Below are 19797 nucleotides of genomic sequence, written 5' to 3' on the forward strand. Positions count from 1 at the left end.
AACTTCGTGCAAATATATGGGAGTCCAGAGAGGCCACATAAAGCTTATTCTCGATCATAACCCCATCTAGAAACACGTTAAGATTGTGCAGCAGCAGGATTCCAGTCAAACCAGTGAGTTTGGTGGTTTGAGACATCATCTTTCATTGAAAAAAAAACTTTTTCATTTTGCCGACGCGCATGATTGGCTACGGCGACGCGCGCGCATATCAGAAACCGGAGACTTTTTTTTGGCCTTAGCTATGACTGGATACAAATGAAAAGTAGTTTTTATATATGTAGACGAAAGAGCATAGTTTGCCCTTCATTCTGATGCATCTCTTTTTCAAATGTCAATCAATGCAAACATTATTAACTTTTTTTTCTTCAAATAAACCACAAAGATAACTGACTATGTAGGTCTACAATACAATATTTAGTCGATTAAATCAAATATATGTGGACCACTTCTATTGATTTTCATTGTGCATGTTTGATTAAAATTGCCATTTTGCATTTGTTTATTTTTAAATTTATTTCATTTGTATCATGGTTTTGGTGAATTCTTTTTTGAGCAATACACTATAATAACCAGCATTTTTAACGAGGTCGAGCATTTCAAAGAAAGCTGGTATACGTATCGATTAAAACGCACCTCATCCATAGAAACTGTCCCGTGATTGTGGAAAGCGTGTCACTTGTGTGTGCCTTGGTTTGTTTTTGCATTCAAGAGGGGACGTTGAACAATAGAGGACAAAAGGGCCCACAATTCCCGAAGGTCCACGATTGACGATCGTGTACAAAACACATGGGAGGTCTTCCTAAAAAGTTGGGGTAAAAACAAAAGAGGGACAATAGGGGGTCCCCGATTAAAGGTGTTTGCACACTTATGTGTTCTTGTATGGCTTTACGTTGGAGGACAGACCTCAAAAAGGGAGAACAAATGATCGTTTCAGTCCTCGAGTGTTGGGTCTTTTGTTGAAAACGATCCTCGATCGTGCAATTGTGTTTAGTCTATGGGAGAGTGTTATATTACAGGGACAAAGGGAAACACAAAGCATTGTCCTCGAGCGTATAGAAGTGCACCACTGTGTGTGTGCGTTTGTTTATGGTGCAGATCGAGGACACACACGTGCAACATCATCGATGAATCGAGAACAGGAACCAAATCGAGAACTCCTCGGTTAGAAAACGTGTACAACACCAATGAGAGCTGTTACAAAAAAGTTAGAGTATAAACAAAGGAAAAGGGAAGAGCAACAATAGAAAATCCTCGATTTACACCATAAACAAACGGGTGTGAGTGTGTATGTGTGTGTTTTTTTGGTTTTTTTTTTACTATTTTGCCGAGAACTTTCCGAAGAGACGCAGCCGGCATGTTCTGAAAACTATAAGCAACAATGGACCAGTCGCAACCGAAGGCGAAAAACTCGTGCGGTCAACAAGAGCTACGTACTGAGCTAAAAACATTAACTAGCCAATGAAAGCACATACTCTGTTCACGCAGTGATTTCATGATTGTTTTGCAATTTCTTCTAAAGCCTGCTGGCGTTGGTCCCCATTTTTAAAATCATGCGACCGACAAACAAGGAAAATCTGGCCACAACTCAACCAGCTTGTCCTCTAAACTATAGTCGCCGACAAAGTCGCTGACACTTTCGATGGGGGCCGCCATCTTGAAATCACATGACCAGAGTATGTGCTTTCATTGGCTAGATAATTTTGTAGCTCAGCACATAGCTCAGGTTGACCCATAGAGCTATATTATATGACTTAAAGGGAAGATACAACATTTGCTAACATCAAAAAACGAAATGATCAAATTTATCATGAAATACCCAACTGGATTGTTAGGGAATGACAATCTAAAACATCCTGTAAAATTGTGGCTCCTGGTGTGCTAACATTTTCAAGAAAAATTGTATTTTGGTGGCTTATTTTCAATAACTGCTCCTATTTTTTTTCATATTTAGTTATTCCGCATTTTCTTTGAAATTGATTACACACATAATTATGAAGAGGTACAAGCCTGCCAGACTGATACCCTGATCTTACAAATACCCAAAGTCTACAAATTTCTCCGTTTCATCTTGAGTGGTGTCAGGGAACCAGACTACAAGAACATGATTGGTTTTCTTTGATTTTTCCAGCATCTACAAGCCCAAAATGTGAAAAAAATCCGTTTAACAATATTTGCTATATCATTCTAATCCTCCAAACCCATTTATTTATGAAAATTGTAGCAAAAGCAAAAGTTGTACATTCCCTTTAATATAGCTCTATGTGTTGACTGCACACGGGTGAGTTTTACGCCTCGCGAGGCGAAACAAATCAAACAGGTGAGATATTTCACCGTGTGTGGTCAACTGAGCTACGTGCTGAGCTACAAAATAACTAGCCAACGAAAGCACATACTCTGGTCACGTGATTTCAGGATGATGGCCATATCAAAAATGTCAGTTTAGGACAAGCTGATTGAGTTGTGGCCAGATTATCCTCGTTTGACCCTAAATTGACCGCACACTGTGATATTTTGTGTGCTACGTGCTGAGCAGACGGTCTCGAACGACTTTTATTTTGCTCAGCACGTATAGCTCTCGCGTTAGCCTTGACCAAGGCTATCAGCTTGTTCCCATACGAACTTGTTCCCGCTACCGCACACCGCGCGCGCCGCGACACAATCACTAGTTGTACTATACCGTTAGCCTCAACGACCCTTGCGTGTGCTTTGTGTGCATGTACGTACGCCCCACACACACTTCCGCAAACAGCCGTACGTACAGCAAGTCGAGGCGGAAGATAGCCTTGACGCAACCGTAGCGAATTCTTATGTGTTTCTTTATAGTTTCGACCGAAATCGGCCGAAAATTTCTGATGCGCATATATTACACGATATCCAATCAAAGCCCGTAAACTTTGACTCGCGATATACATATTCATGACCCGCAAATTACTGTATACACCACGTACATGTATGTTCACTCAAACCATGGTCCCATTTTAAACCATTTTTCCAGTTTTATTACAAACAAATAAAATATGCCGCTATATGAGTGAACAATTGTTCAAAATGATATCTTTCCAATGTATTGCGAATTGGACAGTTCAAGACCGTCCGCCGACATTTTGTCGGTGCAACAGCGTACATTATCACGCCGCTACCTGCCCGTGCTATTCTGCCGGACAGCGAATGTAGGGAATAGGTCAACTCGGACCCAGGTCAAATTGTACCCATTTAATCGAATGCAGGTTAACTCGTATCTATAAGCACCCGTATGAATTAAGTGCAAGAAACGAGCTATTGACTTTGGGATGGAAATATACGAAACTGTCAGGTACATGGTGAAAAAACAAACTCTCCCTGAATTCGTACCATGTGCAACATACATGTACATCTCATACGTACGACACATGTATTTTAACGCGTACGTATGAATCGTATGTCGTACCTACGACATACGTACGACATGTAAGTCGTAGATGTAAATCGTACGAGATACAAGTCGTTCTCACAAGATATGTTGTATGTAGGACATAATCGACAAACAAGTCGAACATACGAGTTACAATTCATATTTTGTACACACGAGATATTAAGTCGTACTTATATATACGACTTTGTCTTATGCGACATATATCGTACCCTGTCGACTCGACTTATGCACGACATATATGTCGTACCGGCACCTGTCGACATTATGTCATATGTTTGATATGTCATACCCTGTCGACATATATGTCGTAACCTGTCGATGATATTAGTCGTACCCTGTCGAAATATGTCGTACCCTGTCGATATATTAGTCGTACATACGACATATAACTTATAAGTTGTTCATACAAGTTAAAATAAGTCTTACAGAATAAATCTTAAAATTAATGTGGCCTGACGTTGCGAACTTAGCAAGTTCTTCTTCAGAGGCTAAAACTGTTTTAGCCTCTGAAGAAGAACTTGCTAAGTTCGCAACGTCAGGCCACATTAATTTTAAGATTTATATATTTCAGGTCCATCCAGTCAGTAAGCAGTTTGCAGCAGTTTTACTTTTTTTCATCTTACAGAATAAGTTTGCTGAAGGAGAGATACCCCTCCCCCCCAAAAAAAGTCAGCGGTAGATACATACTCAATAGTGTGAGCGCTTTTTTGGCCGCTGAACGTGAAAGCGCAGCGTGTCTCACTGCATGGCGCCAGCCGGGCCGGTGCCTACAGTGGACGGCCTCTGTCCATGGTGACATCGTTTTTGCCGGCGTGCGGTTTTGTACCGTTTGCCGTTTTTTGAAGGTCTAATTTTTCATCCTTTTCATTTCATTTTCGACCCAAACTATGTGTAACTTTATAAATATTATTCTACTATTATTTAAGATTTTAAGGGGGTGTTTTACAATAATTATTGTTACCACAGGCCGTCTGGTTTATAAACCTTTGGTCGTATTATGCAATTTAATAAATATTCATATTTTTGTCAGCCGTTATCCAATGAGAGAAGACTATTTACCATAGCGCGAACTAATTATCATATTCAGCCTACACGGTTGCGTCAAGGCTATCTCCTGCCTCGACTTACTGTACGGCTGTTTGCGGAAGTGAGTGTGGGGCGTACGTACATGCACACAAAGCACACGCAAGGGTCGTTGGGGCTAACGGTATAGTACAACATTGTGTTGCTGCGCGCGCCGTGTGCGGTAGCGGGAACAAGCTCATATGGGAACAAGCTGATAGCCTTGGTCAAGGCTACTCTCGCGTGCGACGGTTGAGGTAAACCTCCTGTAGGCTTGCAAGTTGATGTCATGTCGGTTGTGTTTGCACAACGATTTCAGGTGAACTTGCAATTCCCCCGCCACTTTGCCACTTTCCCATCCCCCTGTCGGTCCCCCCGTACGCCCAATACAAATGATAAACAGCCCTCACCCTGACGTTTAAAACTGATTTTTTTTTTGACGTAAATATTGACGTCAATATTCACGATTTGCGATGCCCCCTCAAAGTCACAATACATTCTAGTCTCACATTAACATATTGGCAAGTAGGACCTCAGCCTTTTCGACAAATCACATTTTGTCTATAGTTAGAGAACTCGTTCACTAGAATTGAGCAGTGTTGTTGAAATGGAATGTTTAATACATTATAGATGGAAAATGTGATATTGTTTTAAGACTTATTTAAACAACAGACTGTCTCATTGCCGGACACAATTAGGGAACTGATTAAGATTAAACATTTAATTGAGATCACACGATTCCCTTTACGTTATTTATTTATTTATTTATTTATTTATTTATTTTCTTCATTACAATCATGCAGTTAATAACAGTACGTTCATAATTCATGCAATTTTCTAGTTGCAGTAATGTTGAAATAAAATCTTCACGAACGTCCAGAGTCAGGGTTTGTTATTCCTTTTGTCCGCTTTAAATTTCACTGAAGTGTGCGATAGGAAGTGGATTTTACGGGCAAAATATTCTTCGTACCAAATTTTGAATAAGAAAGAAAAGTATATGAAACAGAGATCGAGTTTATAGTCAAACTGTCATTTTTGTCCTTTTTCTTTTTGGTACAATTATTTTGCCACGGTCTGCCCCTAGATTTCAGAGTTAATAAATCCATTATCTCCCATGAATGAATTATTACAGGAGCCATGACCCGAGTCTTTGTCGGCCACAATTCGCCTCATGGTGACACTCCGGTAAGACAGGGAGAAGACGGAGGCCTTCCTGCCGGTCATCTCCATGGCATCCATGGCCATAGTCCTCTCAATCTCTTCATCCTCGGAGGAGTGCTCCTCGAAGATCGGCTCCTGCGTTGGGTTGCTCTGCTTGCGCGTGAACAAACCACGGGCCTGCAGTACCTCGTCCATGGGTTCGGGAGTGCCCAGTGAGTAGCTGCGGTGCCTGCCGCCCCGGTTCTGCCAAAACCGCCGGGTTGTCTCCTGCGCCTGCTTGAGGCGGTCCTTCTGTGCCCGCCACACGCCTTTGAAGACGATGGAGATGACGCTTAAACCGATCAGGAAGTATGCCAGCATGCCGATCTTGTACAACCAATCCTGCGTGACCGTCATCAGTCGGTCCTCCATCCCGTAGACGATGTCGCCGAAGCCGATGGTGCTGAGGGAGACGAAGCTGAAGTACTGGGCGTCCACCAGCGACCAGGACTCGGTGTTGGCAAATATGACCGCGGGGATCATCACGAGAAAGATCCAGAGTACGAAAATGGTCACCAGCACGCCGAGGAGTTTCCGGGTGCGATGAGACTTCAAGCAAGCCACCGCCTTGTCGAAGAGCCTGAGCGAGTGTTGCCAAAGACTCTGGAAGGTATCCCCGACCACCGACAGCATCTTATAACACAGGGGAATGCCCAGAATGGCGTAGGCAATGCAGAAAACCTGACCGCCCACAGTTTTGGGTACCAACCTTCCATATCCTAAGTTTTGTAAAGAGATATACAAGAATATTTTCACAAATCTGCTTCAGAGTGTCCAGTTCTTTTTTTTTGCGATAAATACTTCAATGTAGCTTGAAGTAGGTCTTTATATAACACGTCTAATAAAACGAAATAAGGTGTTATGTAATAGGTCATAAACTAAAAGCAAAATGTGTTCATGAAAAATGAGGCAGTTAGCTGAACTGGAAACATTAATTAAAGCTATTTTGTAAACCAGGTGTAGGGCTATATGTCAAGCAAATTTTGATTTGATCATTCAATCAATTCAATAATTGAAGTTGATTTTTTTTACAAAAAATCATGCTCACTGTGAATTATGCATCTTTGTTTCACACAGTAGTCGTTCCTTTTTTTATCTTTCAAAATTAAAAACTGTCTCTAAATAAACCGTATATCGGAGTCAAAGAAAAATCGTGAATAAGCTCGGTAAATTGTACATTAATGTTCCAGTCTTCACTTTCGTGGTATAATCGATATGGTTTCAGCAAGGGAAGGCAAAAATAGTACTGAACACGAGAGACCAACTGTATCCCTAGCAGCCTGCCCTTTAGACAGATAGACAGTGGCGTAGCAAGGATTTTTTTTAGTGAGGGCCACAGAGGAGGCATCATAATGTCGAGGGGGCACATCGCAAACGTCCTATTGCAGTTTTCCCACTTGGGCCCCATGCCTCGCTATATCCATTGACATAAGACATTGTAAACAGTAAGCCTTTGGCTATGAAAAAATTAATACAACTTAATACAAACACTCTTTCTAGGTTGGAGAAGGAATGGGGGCACCCGGGGGGGGGGGGGGGGGCACGGAAAATTTGTGGGGGGCACGTGACCTCCTAGGCTACGCCACTGATGGACAAAAATCCTGACCTACGCGGATAGGGCATGCAGACTGCTCACTCCAAAACAAATACTTCTACCGCGTTGAATGAATATATTGACATGTAGCCTACGGTAAAATAGGGGGCTTATAACCCTGGTAACACCTTTCAACAACTGTTGGTGCAGTGTTTTCGCATCATCACTCACCCACGGTCGTGACAATGGTAGAGGCAAACACGATCGAATTGGACCAGCTCCAGAAGCTCAACAACTGCCCTCCCACCAACAAGGATGGTGTGTACACGCCCTTCGCCCTGGCCACGGCACGCTTGTTTAGTAAGGACAGCAGCTCGTCGCTCGACAGGCACTGGGAGTGATTGAGGACGAACGGCACAAGGAACCCGAAGAACTCTTCCCGAGCGGCCTCCGCGTTCCCCTGCTCCAATCGGAGGAATGCGTAGGCCCCAAGGAAGATGTAGAGAATGAACAGGGGCAGGAGGATCACAGACTTCACCCAGGGCTTCATCATGGTGGCCTTTTAACTAGAAAGCGTCTTGTCACTCAGGCAAGATTTTACAGTTTGGTGGCTGAGACGAGCACATATCGAGTGTGTAAATGACTTTTAAAAAATGGCGGATTCTTCACCTCAAATTTAGCCCATAGCTCTCAACCACGAGACCGCGAGATTTCTTATAAACATGCGGGTTTCTTTTCAAACGTTGTTCGTCACACACAGACAGTTTTATGAGGCGTATAAAGTCTTGATGGGCTATTTTTTTTAGGAGTCTATTTCCAATGAACTCGTGCGTGTCGAAAAGTGAAGGTCGGTAATTTTTGTTGAAATACCTTTGTTGTTTCCATCAATGCCGTTGGGTCTTTTGGTAATGTTCATTGAAATATTCTTGCAACAGTGTTAATCGACCCTATTCATATTAAAAAAATAAACAAACAACACTGTTTGATGCTTGTAGATTTCTCTCAAAAGAAGGCGATGATGATCGTTGTCTTGCTGAACAATACTACTACCGGTGATAGAGAACAAAAAACGAACATGACACAAAAATGACGGAGGACCTGTCATGGATGACAACACTGACACTTTACACGAAGACATTCCCGACCGTCCGGCTGCCCTTTAAAGTAACGCGATCAATTCCAACGCATACACCCAAGCGTTATCTGAATTCACTCTAAGATAAGCATTGAAAGACACTGATCACTTAACTTCGAAAGGTTGACCAGTTTTTGTGAAACGGTTATATTGTGCTTAAGAAAGTCTCTTGCGCTTTCTGCATATCTTGTAGTCTAAACGGATTTTTAAATCAAAATCCGCCCTCCTGTTGTGTATATGACTACTTTATATTCAAGGATTTCCCCTTGCCCGCACTTTTTGCGAGAAAGGGATAGTACTGCATTACACTTCAGCCAGCAAGTAAACTGGGTTTAATGGCCTCTGATACTGGTTATAATTTATAGACGGTTGAAGAATGATTTATAAAACGGTCAGAACAAGCATGAACGGATTGCGTGAGCATCAGTTTCATTCATGATGGTTAAAAGGCATGTGAGTGAGACCATGAACTCCTAAAGCGGTCTTTAGTTGGTTCTGTTTTTTACGAAAGATTGCACATTGGCAGAATAAACGATGACATTGTGAGGTTTTTCCCTTCAACGAAGATACAGTTCGACCGAGCGCGTTTGTAAGTGGCCGGCGACCTGTCAAACGAATCTTGCGTGTGAAAGGACCAGCCCCAACGATGAAACCTTGGAAGAAATGCTTGTTGCTCCTCACGGCCTTGTTTGTCTATCTGTCTGTTGGCGCCTTCGTCATGATCCGGATCGAGAACGATGCGACCAGCCGCGCCCAGACGGAATTCTTCGACAAGCTGGCTGTCTTCGTACAGGGCCACTACGCCTGCGGTGCGACCCCGGACCGAGTGCTAGCCTTACTAGAGAAGGCGGGTGTGGCTAGCTCCAGAGAGGCGTTCCATTCTGCCTTGGCAATTCCAGACAGCGAACTGGTCCCGGTGTGGTCCTGGCCGAACGCCATTCTTTTTGCCTCCAGTGTTGTGACCACTATAGGTGAGTGTTTTTTCTTCAAAAGCGTCCTCGTGGGTGGATAACTGCCGCCCCCCAAAAACTCCCAAATTTAGACCCATGGTGTCACTAACCCATGGTGTCACTAACATTGAATGCATTTATTAAGCACTCGGTTTAAATGATTTTTTTCGCATACTTGTCAATTGTTCACACAACAAGCAGGCTCGTATACACACAGTTTGTATCGTCTTCAAGTTATCCATACAGCTCCTTCAAGTCACAAAATAGGAACATTAATACGCGAAAACCAACGTTCCTTTCAACAGCCCTCCAATAGGCCAAGGCTGCATTGCCAATAATCCAACAAATCTATAAACCCATTTTCAAAGTGTTCATGTCATACACAATGACCAAATTTCGACAAGATTTGTAAATAACCAACTTCCTGAATCGTTACACAACCTTTTTTTCTTCAATTTAATAGATCGACATGATTAAAATTCTAGGTCCTCATCCAAATTACATATACCTCAAGTCAGAATGTCTCTTTCTCAACATGCATGTACCATTTCTTTCTCTGGACCAAAAAACTGGAACTATTTTTCACCGTCCATAACTAAATGCCCTTCAAGTAATACATTCAAAAGCTAAGAGCATTCCTAATTAATTTTCAGAATACCTGATTCATCAACACACAGTGAACATTTTCTAAACTTTGTAACCATATTTTTTTGGTATATAGGTTACGGGAGACAGGCACCCAAAACTCCCGGCGGGCAGATTTTCTGCCTCTTCTTTGCGATCCTGGGCATACCGTTGTGTTACGCCATGCTCTCCGTGGTTGGCGACACGTTCAACGAGCTCTGGAAGAAGTTCATCCGAGGCTCGGACAGGTGCTTCAAGGCCATCAGGTCCAAGAAAGCCCGTCGGGTACTGCTAGGTGTCCTGACCCTGACGGGGCTGTGGATGCTACTCGCCCTTCTTCCGTCCGTCATCTTCACCAAGACCGAACCCTGGGACTGGTGGCGGGCCCAGTACTTCTGCTTCGTCTCCCTCAGCACCATCGGCTTCGGGGACTTGATCTACGGCCAGGAAAGGGAAGGAGACTCTTACGTCTTGGACTGGAGCTACAAGATGGGCATCCTGGTCTACTTCTTCCTGGGCCTGAGCTTGATCTCCATCGTCTTTAAAGGGGTTTGGCACTCCCAGCGGAAGAACCTGCACCGGGCGCATGCCAGATTCCGCAGGACGCGCGGTCAGAAATGCCGCAGCTACACCCTGAGGCCCAGCCCGCCCAGCGCCGCAAGGCACATTCCCCCCGCGGAGTCTGCGATTTCGAACCTTGCTCGAAGCTATCACACGGAGTTTGGCCTGATGGATGCCTTTAGGAGAGACGCACAGGGACAGGGAGTGACTGGACTGTCGTACCGACTCACCGTTGAAGTGACACGTGATGGGGATTGTGACTCGGGCCATGGCTCCGTTAATATTTCCAACTCAGAGTTTGAAACGAAGATATGATCCTCGGAATGGGAAACAGTTTGCAAACTTATGATGTTCCGACAGTTTCTTTAACTTGTCTATTGGGAACTCTGCCCGTATAGTGTAGGATGGTAGCACTCAAATTACCACACAACAAAATTAGGGGGTTCGTGGGAGAAGCTCGTTATAAGGTGAAAAAAATTGGGCCGGTCAGAAAGTCAATAGAGCATGGAAATGTCTTTCATTTTGGTGAACATTTTTATCTCAATGGGATGCGCCATTCCCACGTCATTAATAGCATGAAAAAGACGGAAGGAGGTTTTTCATCATTTTCCCTGCTAAAAGGATGTTAGCATGTAATAATAATACTAACGTCACAAAACATGTTTCAAGTACGCTAACGGCCCATTGAAATGGGAGGTAATGGAGTTCAAGTTTATTCCTGGCAAAAGGAAATGCCATTTAAGGCAGACGGACCGATAAAAGGTCGCAAGCATAAAAAAATGTGATTAACTTCGAAATTAAGTAATACTTTGAAATAAAAATGTACAAGAATGTTTCAATTATAGACAACCTTCATGAGTCAAAATTTTAGCATTGTGTGATTTTTTATTTAAAAATGGGAGCCCAAAAACTTTAAAACACAATTAATGATCTCCAAACTTGAAAGTGTTTGTTTTACGTGCCTGGACTTCTAAAGTTATTTTCTTGACACACGAGCGCTCTTTTGGCAATGTTCTAGCGATTACATGATTGACTCCGGATACATTTTAAACACCATGAAAGTGATCAGTTGAATTCACGAACAATGCCCTGTCTTTCTTGGATGCGGCGGATCGGGGGAGGGGGGGGGCACTTGCCCCCCAGATTTACCTAAGTGCCCCTCTTGCCGACAGAAATGTCCGCACTTAACCCCCAGATTTACCCCAGTGCCCCTCTTGCCGACAATGTCCGTACTTGCCCGCCAGATTTACCCTAGTGCCCCTCGGGATAAAACAAAACTTGCCCTAAATGTCGGATAGTTTGCTATCAGCAAGTATTTTCTAAAATGGTATAGACAGTTTTGATGTAAACGAGGAATCTGAAAACCGATCCCCAAAACCCTTTAATACAATGCGCCCTGAAAATGGGCACATAATGCATAGTTTGCATAATTGCCAGTTTTGAAGAGCGGCCCCTAATTTGGAAGATGGGAACCAGCCCCCCCCCCCCCCCCCCCCCCCCCCCCCCCAGCTATTTGATTTTACGGAGGCCAAGTGTCCGGTGAAAAAAACGTGTCGAAATTTCAGCACGGATTTGCAAGTGCCCCTTTTTGGTAATCCCCCCAGTTTGAAAACCGTTCCGCCGCCGCTGTTTTAAACACGATAAAGTAATCAGTTGAATTCACGAACAATGTCTTGTCTTTCCATATATATATTCCATTTTTTTTTTTAGGTTTTAAACATCTTTGATTTGAATGGCTATCCAGATCAGTATCGAAACTGTCTCCATCAAACGTGAGACAAAAGGTGATCCCTGGTGATGTATAGAACCCGCAATTTGCGCAAACCCTGATTTTAAAACTATACAACAATGGTGTGGTAGTTTCGCTACATTTGCTGGTACATTTCCACTTGAGCGCGAGGCCGAGGTACTTTATCATTTTGGCCGTTATCAGAGGCGTCGCCGAGAAAATCCAAACCCGCTTATTTTCCTCAATTCATATTTTATAACTACGGAAGCATTAAAGGGACATAATACAAACTAAAAAAAAAAGAAATAAGTCATAATTATGACTTATATCTCATAATTATGACTCATTATTCAGTCATTGTTATGACTTATATCTAATAATAATGACTTAGTATTAATTGTTATATCATAATTATGACTTATATCTCATGATTTTGACTGATCATTAAGTCATATTTATGACTTATATGTTATAGTAATGACTTAGTATTAAGTCATATTTATGAGATATCCTAAGTCGTAATTATAAAATATAAGTCATAATTATGACTTAATAATAAGTCATAATTATGACTTATTTTTTATTTTAACGCTTCCGTATATAACACTTCTAGGGCGCTGTGTAAGGGATATAGAGCTCTGCACATGTAGACTTGTTTCGGGCCTGATTTCAACGAGATGTAGTTCAGGGGTTGAGATCTGGGACATAAAACAACATAGCTAAAACAAATCCCGGATGAATCGAGACTTTTTGAAGGGGGGGGGGGTTGGACCTTTAGTGTCTTCGTCTCAAAAGGAAAACTGATTAAAGTATAAAACCATCCCATTTTTTACGGCATAATTTCCCACAAGCAATGGCGTGATTTTTTCTCCTATGAGTTAGGATGATGGGCATTAAGTCGCGTACAAGCTGCCCATGTTCAGGCCTGATATCGAACTCAGATAACCTCCTCATTTTTGATGAAATAGGATATACAGATCCTCCCTTTTACCGTAAACTGGTGTGTAGGAAAATAACAAAATTTCGGGTATGATAAAGGGTGCAGGCTAGTCAATAGACCCTAAATTGCCTACACGGACCAAATCACGATTTGTATGCCCCCATTTTTTTCTGTTATTCAAAAAACTGGAGGGTTTGTAAAAAAAAAAAAAAAAAAAAGAAGGTCGGAAGCCGTGAATAGGACTGCGAGTTCTGAGTAAATTGGGCCCAAAACTGCGCTATTTTGCAATGGGGCGTAGGCATCATTTCTTCAAAATGGCGACCGGATTCAGGACTACTATTAGTGGTGATCATAATATTTGGATGAAAATTTCTCCCAGAAGTCACAGGTTAACCCTAAAAGGGCCGGGGGGCCCACCCCCTCAACTTTTTCCGCGATAGCCTTGAAAATTCTTTTGATACCAAAAACATAAAATTTGGATCACGGGTTGCCGCGCAGGAAATTTTTTTCGGCGCTAGGCGCCATAAAACTGAATTTCCCCATATACGTATAGTGTGCACAAAGCAGAATTACCATTTGTGCATATGAATAACTAATTAGCCATAATACCAAAACCCTTTGATCTATTGTCATTAAATGTCTTGGGTATGTTTATGATAAGTTGTTCTATGCATGTACCGAGTTTCATAATTTTTCGTCACTCGATGGCCGAGATCTTGGGGGGGGGGGCGGAATCCGCACCCGGCCGAGAGATGGTCAAAGTAACTTGGACCTTTTAGGGTTAAGCCCCCAAAAATTAAACAAAAAAAGAAAGATGATGAAATTAGCTATAATATGATGTGTGTCTCAAACGCCTTGGAGAGTTGTGGGTATTTTCCCTATTTTAATTGACACTGGAGTCCAAGGCAGCTAATATTTACAGGTCTACACCCTAATGATGACGGCAAAAAGAAATCTGTACACCTTTGGACGTGGTGTCGCTGTTCTCATTAAAAACCTGAAGAAAGAAAATAATCATTATCTTCACTTTTCATTCATTGCAGGCCATTCTATCATTTAAATTTTAAACCGGAATATATTCCTCTTGTGATACTTTTTTTGGGTAAAAAACACTTTATTCTGTTAAAAAGATTCCTGAAACCATCCATAGCCTTTTCAAGAAGATTCAAAATCAAAGAACACGTTCAACGACTATTTGTGCACTGAAACGTATGCGGGAATATAGAAAGAAGAGCGCCACCAATTTTTGTTTTCACTGAATCCTTTGTAATGTTTATAGTTTGCAGACCAGTAAATAAACTTCCATAGATCCCAATGGTAAATGCTCCCACTTCAGAAATTCGGGGAAAATACTCACAACTCTCCAAGGTGTTCGAGACACACATCAAATTAAAGCTTATTTCATCATCTTTTTTTTTTTTTGGAAGGGGGGCAACTGATGAACTGATGACTTTTAGGAGAAATTTCAATCGGAAGATGATCACCCCTGAAAATAGTCCTGAAGCCCATCGCCATGCCTACACTCCATTGCAAAATAGAGCGCTTTAAGGGCCCCAATTTCATCGGAACTACAAGCTCACAGGAACTACAAGCTCACGGAACTACAAGCTCACAGTCCTGTGCACGGCTTCCACCCATATTTTTTACAAACCCTCGAGCTCATGGCCCACAGCATGCTCAAATAATGAAGATTTTGAGGGCATGCAAATTGTGATTTGGCCGGCGTCAATTTCGGACCGATTTACTGGTCTGCAACCTTATGGATAATGGAACTAGTTCCGGGTCCCTCCACTGTTCATTGGATTTGAATGTTGGGAGAGGTAGTGGGCAATGGATCCTGAAACACGAGGGGCTGTTTTACTCCAAATGTATGCAAATTATATGCAGGACTAGACTGGTTCCCAGTCCCTCAATTGGACCCGTTGGATCCGCGCCTGCCGCTGGTTATGGTGAGAGTAGGTCTAAGGTTTTTTGCTATAGGCATGTGTTCAACCGTCATTCATGCGTTGTAAACATTGTAAACGTTGTAAACATCATACTTTTTCAAAGATAAAATTATTCAAAGATAAATCAATCAAAGATAAAAACAAATCAATCTATGCACACGCTCGGGTGATGGCGGGGGGGGGGGGGACTTCAATAAATTACTGTAAATGGAACTGGCTACCAGTCCATGGGGGGGGGGGGGGGGCGGAACCAGTCTCGGTACCATTATGGGGTGTTTGAGTGGTCGGCGTCAATATCCGACTCCCGGTATGGACTCGTTGGTAGTATTGCGAATGCCTAAGTATTATAATTAGGAGAGTAACTGGTCACGTGCGAGGGATTAACCAATAACATGGAAAAAGGAGTCCGATTTTCACAGGAATCGAATTTTCATATGACACCGGCCTTTGCACCTCATTTTGGCACAAGGGGGCGCGCTGTCTACTTACTTAAAGGGACGAGTAGCGCCGATTTAGAAACAGTTGTCTACATTCCTCTTCAGATTTAATATTTTAAATAAGGGGAAGAAGAAATGAAAGTTCGGAGCGGGGCAGTGGCCCCCCGCGCTGCCCCCCCCCCCGGTCCCCGGATGAAGCAGTGGGCCATAAATATACGGAAAACTTGAAAGCTGATTGTTGTTGACAGATCTGTGAGCTACTATATAAGAACGTCAACACAAGTAACACGATAACAACAAATCATTTCACTCTTTTAAGAACTTTATTTTTTTATCCCGGTGGTAAAGGAATTGTTCAAGCAAACCTTCAAAACGTGCATGTACATTTCTGAACTGATTAACTTTACATTTATATATTTTACGATGTACCTTCAGTGCCATATTAAACATAGTTAAAAACATATACCAGGATCACATGGTGATATATAAAAGACAACATATAAAAAAGCCTTCCGTCTTGGACTAGACTAAAAACACGCTAAAAATTACAAAAAAATCATTGTTCCTCTTTCAGATGTTACCGAATTCTATGACCTGGGCTTGGATCAACACCCTTCAATTTGTTGTCTCTTTAGGATAGGGTCTGAACCGACAACCTCATTTTTGCCAGCCTGGATTAACCCGTTCTGGTAAACCCAAAAATTGCGTTTTTAGTTATGATTCAGCCATGTAATAACACACCCCATCTGACTTGTGTGCGGGTTACAAAGACAAAGAATGGGCAACATGGGAAGGAAAAATGCACAGATCGTCAAATGCACGCTCAGTGAAGGGCAAAACGCCTTATTCGAATTCACATTCACCCATGCAACATTCCCAGCGATTCTTTTGTATGTTTCCAATCTTCCGTCTCCAGGAATAACTTCAAATCAGTTCTTGATTTGAAACAAACAATAACTAACATAATAGTGCATGTGTTTTATCTCCAATACTCTTTGGTATGTTATCTTACAATTTTTATTTGTTAATGTTCATTTATAAAATTCTTCGCTTTCCGTTACACACCCGTTTATCTTTACTACTTTATTCTTGTCATCGTAATCTTGCAATGTATGTTCACCAGCCAACTGCTGCTGCGATTGCTGCTGCTGCTGATCATGCAGTTGCACCAACCGCTTTGCCGCTATCCTGGCCTTCCATTTGTTCAGCTTGGTCTGTTGCGAGTCCAGGAATCCCTTGATGGCCACGGACAGGATGCTAAGACCGATGATGAGATAGGCCGCCGTGCCCAGCTTGTACAGCCAGCGTGAAAGAGGCGTCAGCTCCGGGCTCTGTGCCGGCACGAAATCTCCGAAGCCGATGGTGCTCAGCGAGATGAAGCAGAAGTACTGCGACTGGAAGAAGTCCCAGTTCTCCAGGTAACTGAAGACGATACCCGGTAGAGCGACGATCAGGACGTAAAGACAGATGCAGATAATGATGACTTCCACCGCAGTGCGGGTGGAACCGGGCTTGAGGTGCTTGGTGCACCGTTTGATCAGGCCGTGGCACGGTCGCCAACATCCCTGGAACGTATCACCCACCGCCGAGAGAAGCCAGTATGTCAGGGGGATCCCTACCAGAGCGTAGAACATGCACACAACTCGGCCCAGGGGGGTCTTAGGAGCCAAATTGCCGTAGCCTGTAAAAAAAAATTATAAAGAATTACAAAGAGTTGAATTGCGAGTAGGCCTACAACATTTGAATTACAAGTAATTATTTGTTGATGAGTTTTCTCTTCTATGATGAAAACCGATTCTTACGTGTTCACAATAAAGCAGACAGCAAATGTTTACCGCGTCAACCATTCTATGTCCAAAACATTCAATTTTGGTTTACTCAGATTAAACCAACCCAGTGCCCTCTCCTTCAAAAGTACGAACCCCGTATATTTGACTACCGTTACTCTTTTGAATGTAAAACATAACACGACAAGTTTGAAGCTGCACAACTAAACAGCTTTCTTTACACTAAAGGGTGAGTAAAAAAAAAAGAAACCCAAATGTCGGGACCACTGTTTTAGGTAGAGTTCTAAATGTAACACTTTCAAAATCTAGGATATAAAAGCCCAATTCATAAGCTTCCTTTCAGTGTAAGAATCATTCAAATCACTTATGTATTTTGTAAGTTACGGGATTTTAAACACAACCACCGTTTTAAAGGGAAAATACAACATTTGCAAACATCAAAAAATAAAACTACCGAATTATTTTGAAATACCTTGCTGGACTGTTAGTGAATGACAGTGTAAAGCATCCTGTAAAATCATGGCACCTGGTATACTGTCATTTTCAAGAAAAGTGGTATTTTTGTATCAATTTCCAACGCTGACCGGCCGATCAGCGTTGGAAACAACTGGCTTTTTTTCAAATACTGGCCCCAATTGACCATCGCACTTGTTTGCAATCGATTACAAACCTATGAACGGGTACGAGCAAGCTAGACTGGTTCCCTGACCTTACAATTCCCCAATGTATGTAAACTGCTCTGTTTCTTCTTATATGGAGTCAGGGAACCAGACTACAGGAAAATGATCGTTTTTCTTGGTTTTATAGCATTTTCGAACCCAAAACCTCAAAAAAGTCAGTGTAACTATATTTGCTATATATTTCCAACCCCCCAATTCCATCCATTTCTGAAAATTACAGCAAAAGCAAATGATGTATATTCCCTTTAATGTTCTGTCCACGGATCACAAAAAGGATGTGTGTGAATTGTTTTCGTTTTGCTGAAAGAACGCACACCTTTTTTGTGATCCGTGGACAGAACTTTAAAACGGTGGTCGTGTATAAAATTCCGTAACTTAAAAAGTACATAAGTGATTGGAATGATTCTTGTACTAAAAGAAAGCTTAGGAATTGGGCTTTCATATCCTAAATTTCGAAAGTGCTACATGCAGAACGTCACTAAAACGATAGTCCCGACATTTGGGTTTCGTTTTTGTTGACTCACCCTGCATGTACACGAAATTTCTCAGTGCTTCACTTTTCGTTTACAAATGGAGGTTGGTTTTGATTATTAAGCACCGGAATCCATGCATCATTCTTCTGCTTCCTGAACTTTCAACAATTACTTTCTATGTTATAAAGAGCAGAGAAGACGAAAACAACGGTGTCTTACCGATAGTTGTGACCACAGTGGTCGTAAAGAACACAGCACTGGGCATGTCCCAGACGACCAAGTCCTGATCGTTGGTCGGATCGCTGTCCAGCTTGAAGGCCCCGCTCAGGAGGGCTGTCTCCACCGCCCGGAAGAGCTCGCGTAGGTCTTCCTCCGAGACGCAGGTGTGGTTGTCCAAGAAGGCCTCCACCTCGTCCAAGAAGACCCGCTGGGCTGCTTCGTTGGCCCCTACCTCCAGGAACCGGAAGACCAGCGCCCCGAGGAACAGATAGAGGAAGAGCGCTAGGATGAGCACAAGAGATTTCTGCCAGAGCTTCATATCGTCACCGGGAATTAAAGTCCAAAATCTCCGAACATATACACGCAAAGGCGACAACCTACGAAACTTCAGAAGCAGCTCGTAGCCATTTTAATGTAGAAATATGCTGGTTGGAGTTTAGCACGGCTGTCTTCTGTCAAATCTCCCCACATAAGAGTCGGTTGGGAAAAAAATCCTCGAATTCGAACATGAGAAAACAGTTACATCGTCTTTTCACCTTGCTCACCGTTTCGGATAAAAAGAGCACTTTGAGCTATAAACAATATTGTACGGCCATCACTTTAAATTTATTTCTCCCTTACTTGTAAAAACAGAAAGAAAAAAACAGCAGGTGAGCAATTTGCTCTCTGGCAAAATACGGCATTACTTTTGTTGTAAAAAAAATCATCATGCGCAAGCAAGCAGAAATAATGGGTCTGCCTAATGGCAAAATGCTGTTTACTATATATACCCGCATTTTGTCTGAACAGACTTGCGCACATTTCCAAGCATTTGTCCTTGCGCATTGTGACGTGCGAAACAATGAGCGGGATAGAACATCAACCGAGATCACCTATTTAGTATTCATTTTATCCTTCACCATTATGAGCCACATTAAATTCTGTTTAGCAATCCCATCCCATTAGCAATTCTTATTCCTCCAACTTTTTTTTCTCTGGCACAAAACCCATCGTAAATTGAGCCATGTATAGTAAAAGACATCAATGCAAAATAAAAGTAAGAATAACTCTAAGATATTCCCTCTGCAGTGTTGTTATGGTTTGCAAAGTTACCTTGCAGCTTCAAAAA

At 42.3% G+C, this 19797-nt stretch overlaps 3 protein-coding genes across 3 annotated transcripts; 1 reads left to right on the forward strand and 2 right to left on the reverse strand.

Annotated features, from left to right (window-relative positions):
* Nucleotides 1-5217: 5217 nt before the first annotated feature.
* LOC119742403 (potassium channel subfamily K member 16-like) lies at nucleotides 5218-7949 on the reverse strand. The gene is made up of 2 exons (XM_038218313.1): nucleotides 7440-7949; nucleotides 5218-6393 (listed from the first exon to the last, which is right to left on the reverse strand). The coding sequence occupies exons 1-2, from the start codon at nucleotides 7759-7761 to the stop codon at nucleotides 5555-5557; spliced, it is 1161 nt and encodes a 386-aa protein (XP_038074241.1). The 5' UTR covers nucleotides 7762-7949; the 3' UTR covers nucleotides 5218-5554.
* Nucleotides 7950-8349: 400 nt separating this feature from the next.
* LOC119742407 (potassium channel subfamily K member 7-like) lies at nucleotides 8350-11343 on the forward strand. The gene is made up of 2 exons (XM_038218328.1): nucleotides 8350-9314; nucleotides 10015-11343. The coding sequence occupies exons 1-2, from the start codon at nucleotides 8990-8992 to the stop codon at nucleotides 10791-10793; spliced, it is 1104 nt and encodes a 367-aa protein (XP_038074256.1). The 5' UTR covers nucleotides 8350-8989; the 3' UTR covers nucleotides 10794-11343.
* A 4488-nt stretch (nucleotides 11344-15831) lies between these two features.
* Nucleotides 15832-19435, reverse strand: LOC119742415 (potassium channel subfamily K member 4-like). Its single transcript, XM_038218336.1, has 2 exons — nucleotides 18690-19435; nucleotides 15832-17211 (listed from the first exon to the last, which is right to left on the reverse strand). The coding sequence occupies exons 1-2, from the start codon at nucleotides 19006-19008 to the stop codon at nucleotides 16562-16564; spliced, it is 969 nt and encodes a 322-aa protein (XP_038074264.1). The 5' UTR covers nucleotides 19009-19435; the 3' UTR covers nucleotides 15832-16561.
* Nucleotides 19436-19797: the final 362 nt, after the last annotated feature.

Source organism: Patiria miniata, unplaced genomic scaffold (assembly GCF_015706575.1).
Source record: "Patiria miniata isolate m_02_andy unplaced genomic scaffold, ASM1570657v1 HiC_scaffold_11, whole genome shotgun sequence".
In the NCBI taxonomy this organism is placed as follows: Eukaryota; Metazoa; Echinodermata; class Asteroidea; order Valvatida; family Asterinidae; genus Patiria; species Patiria miniata.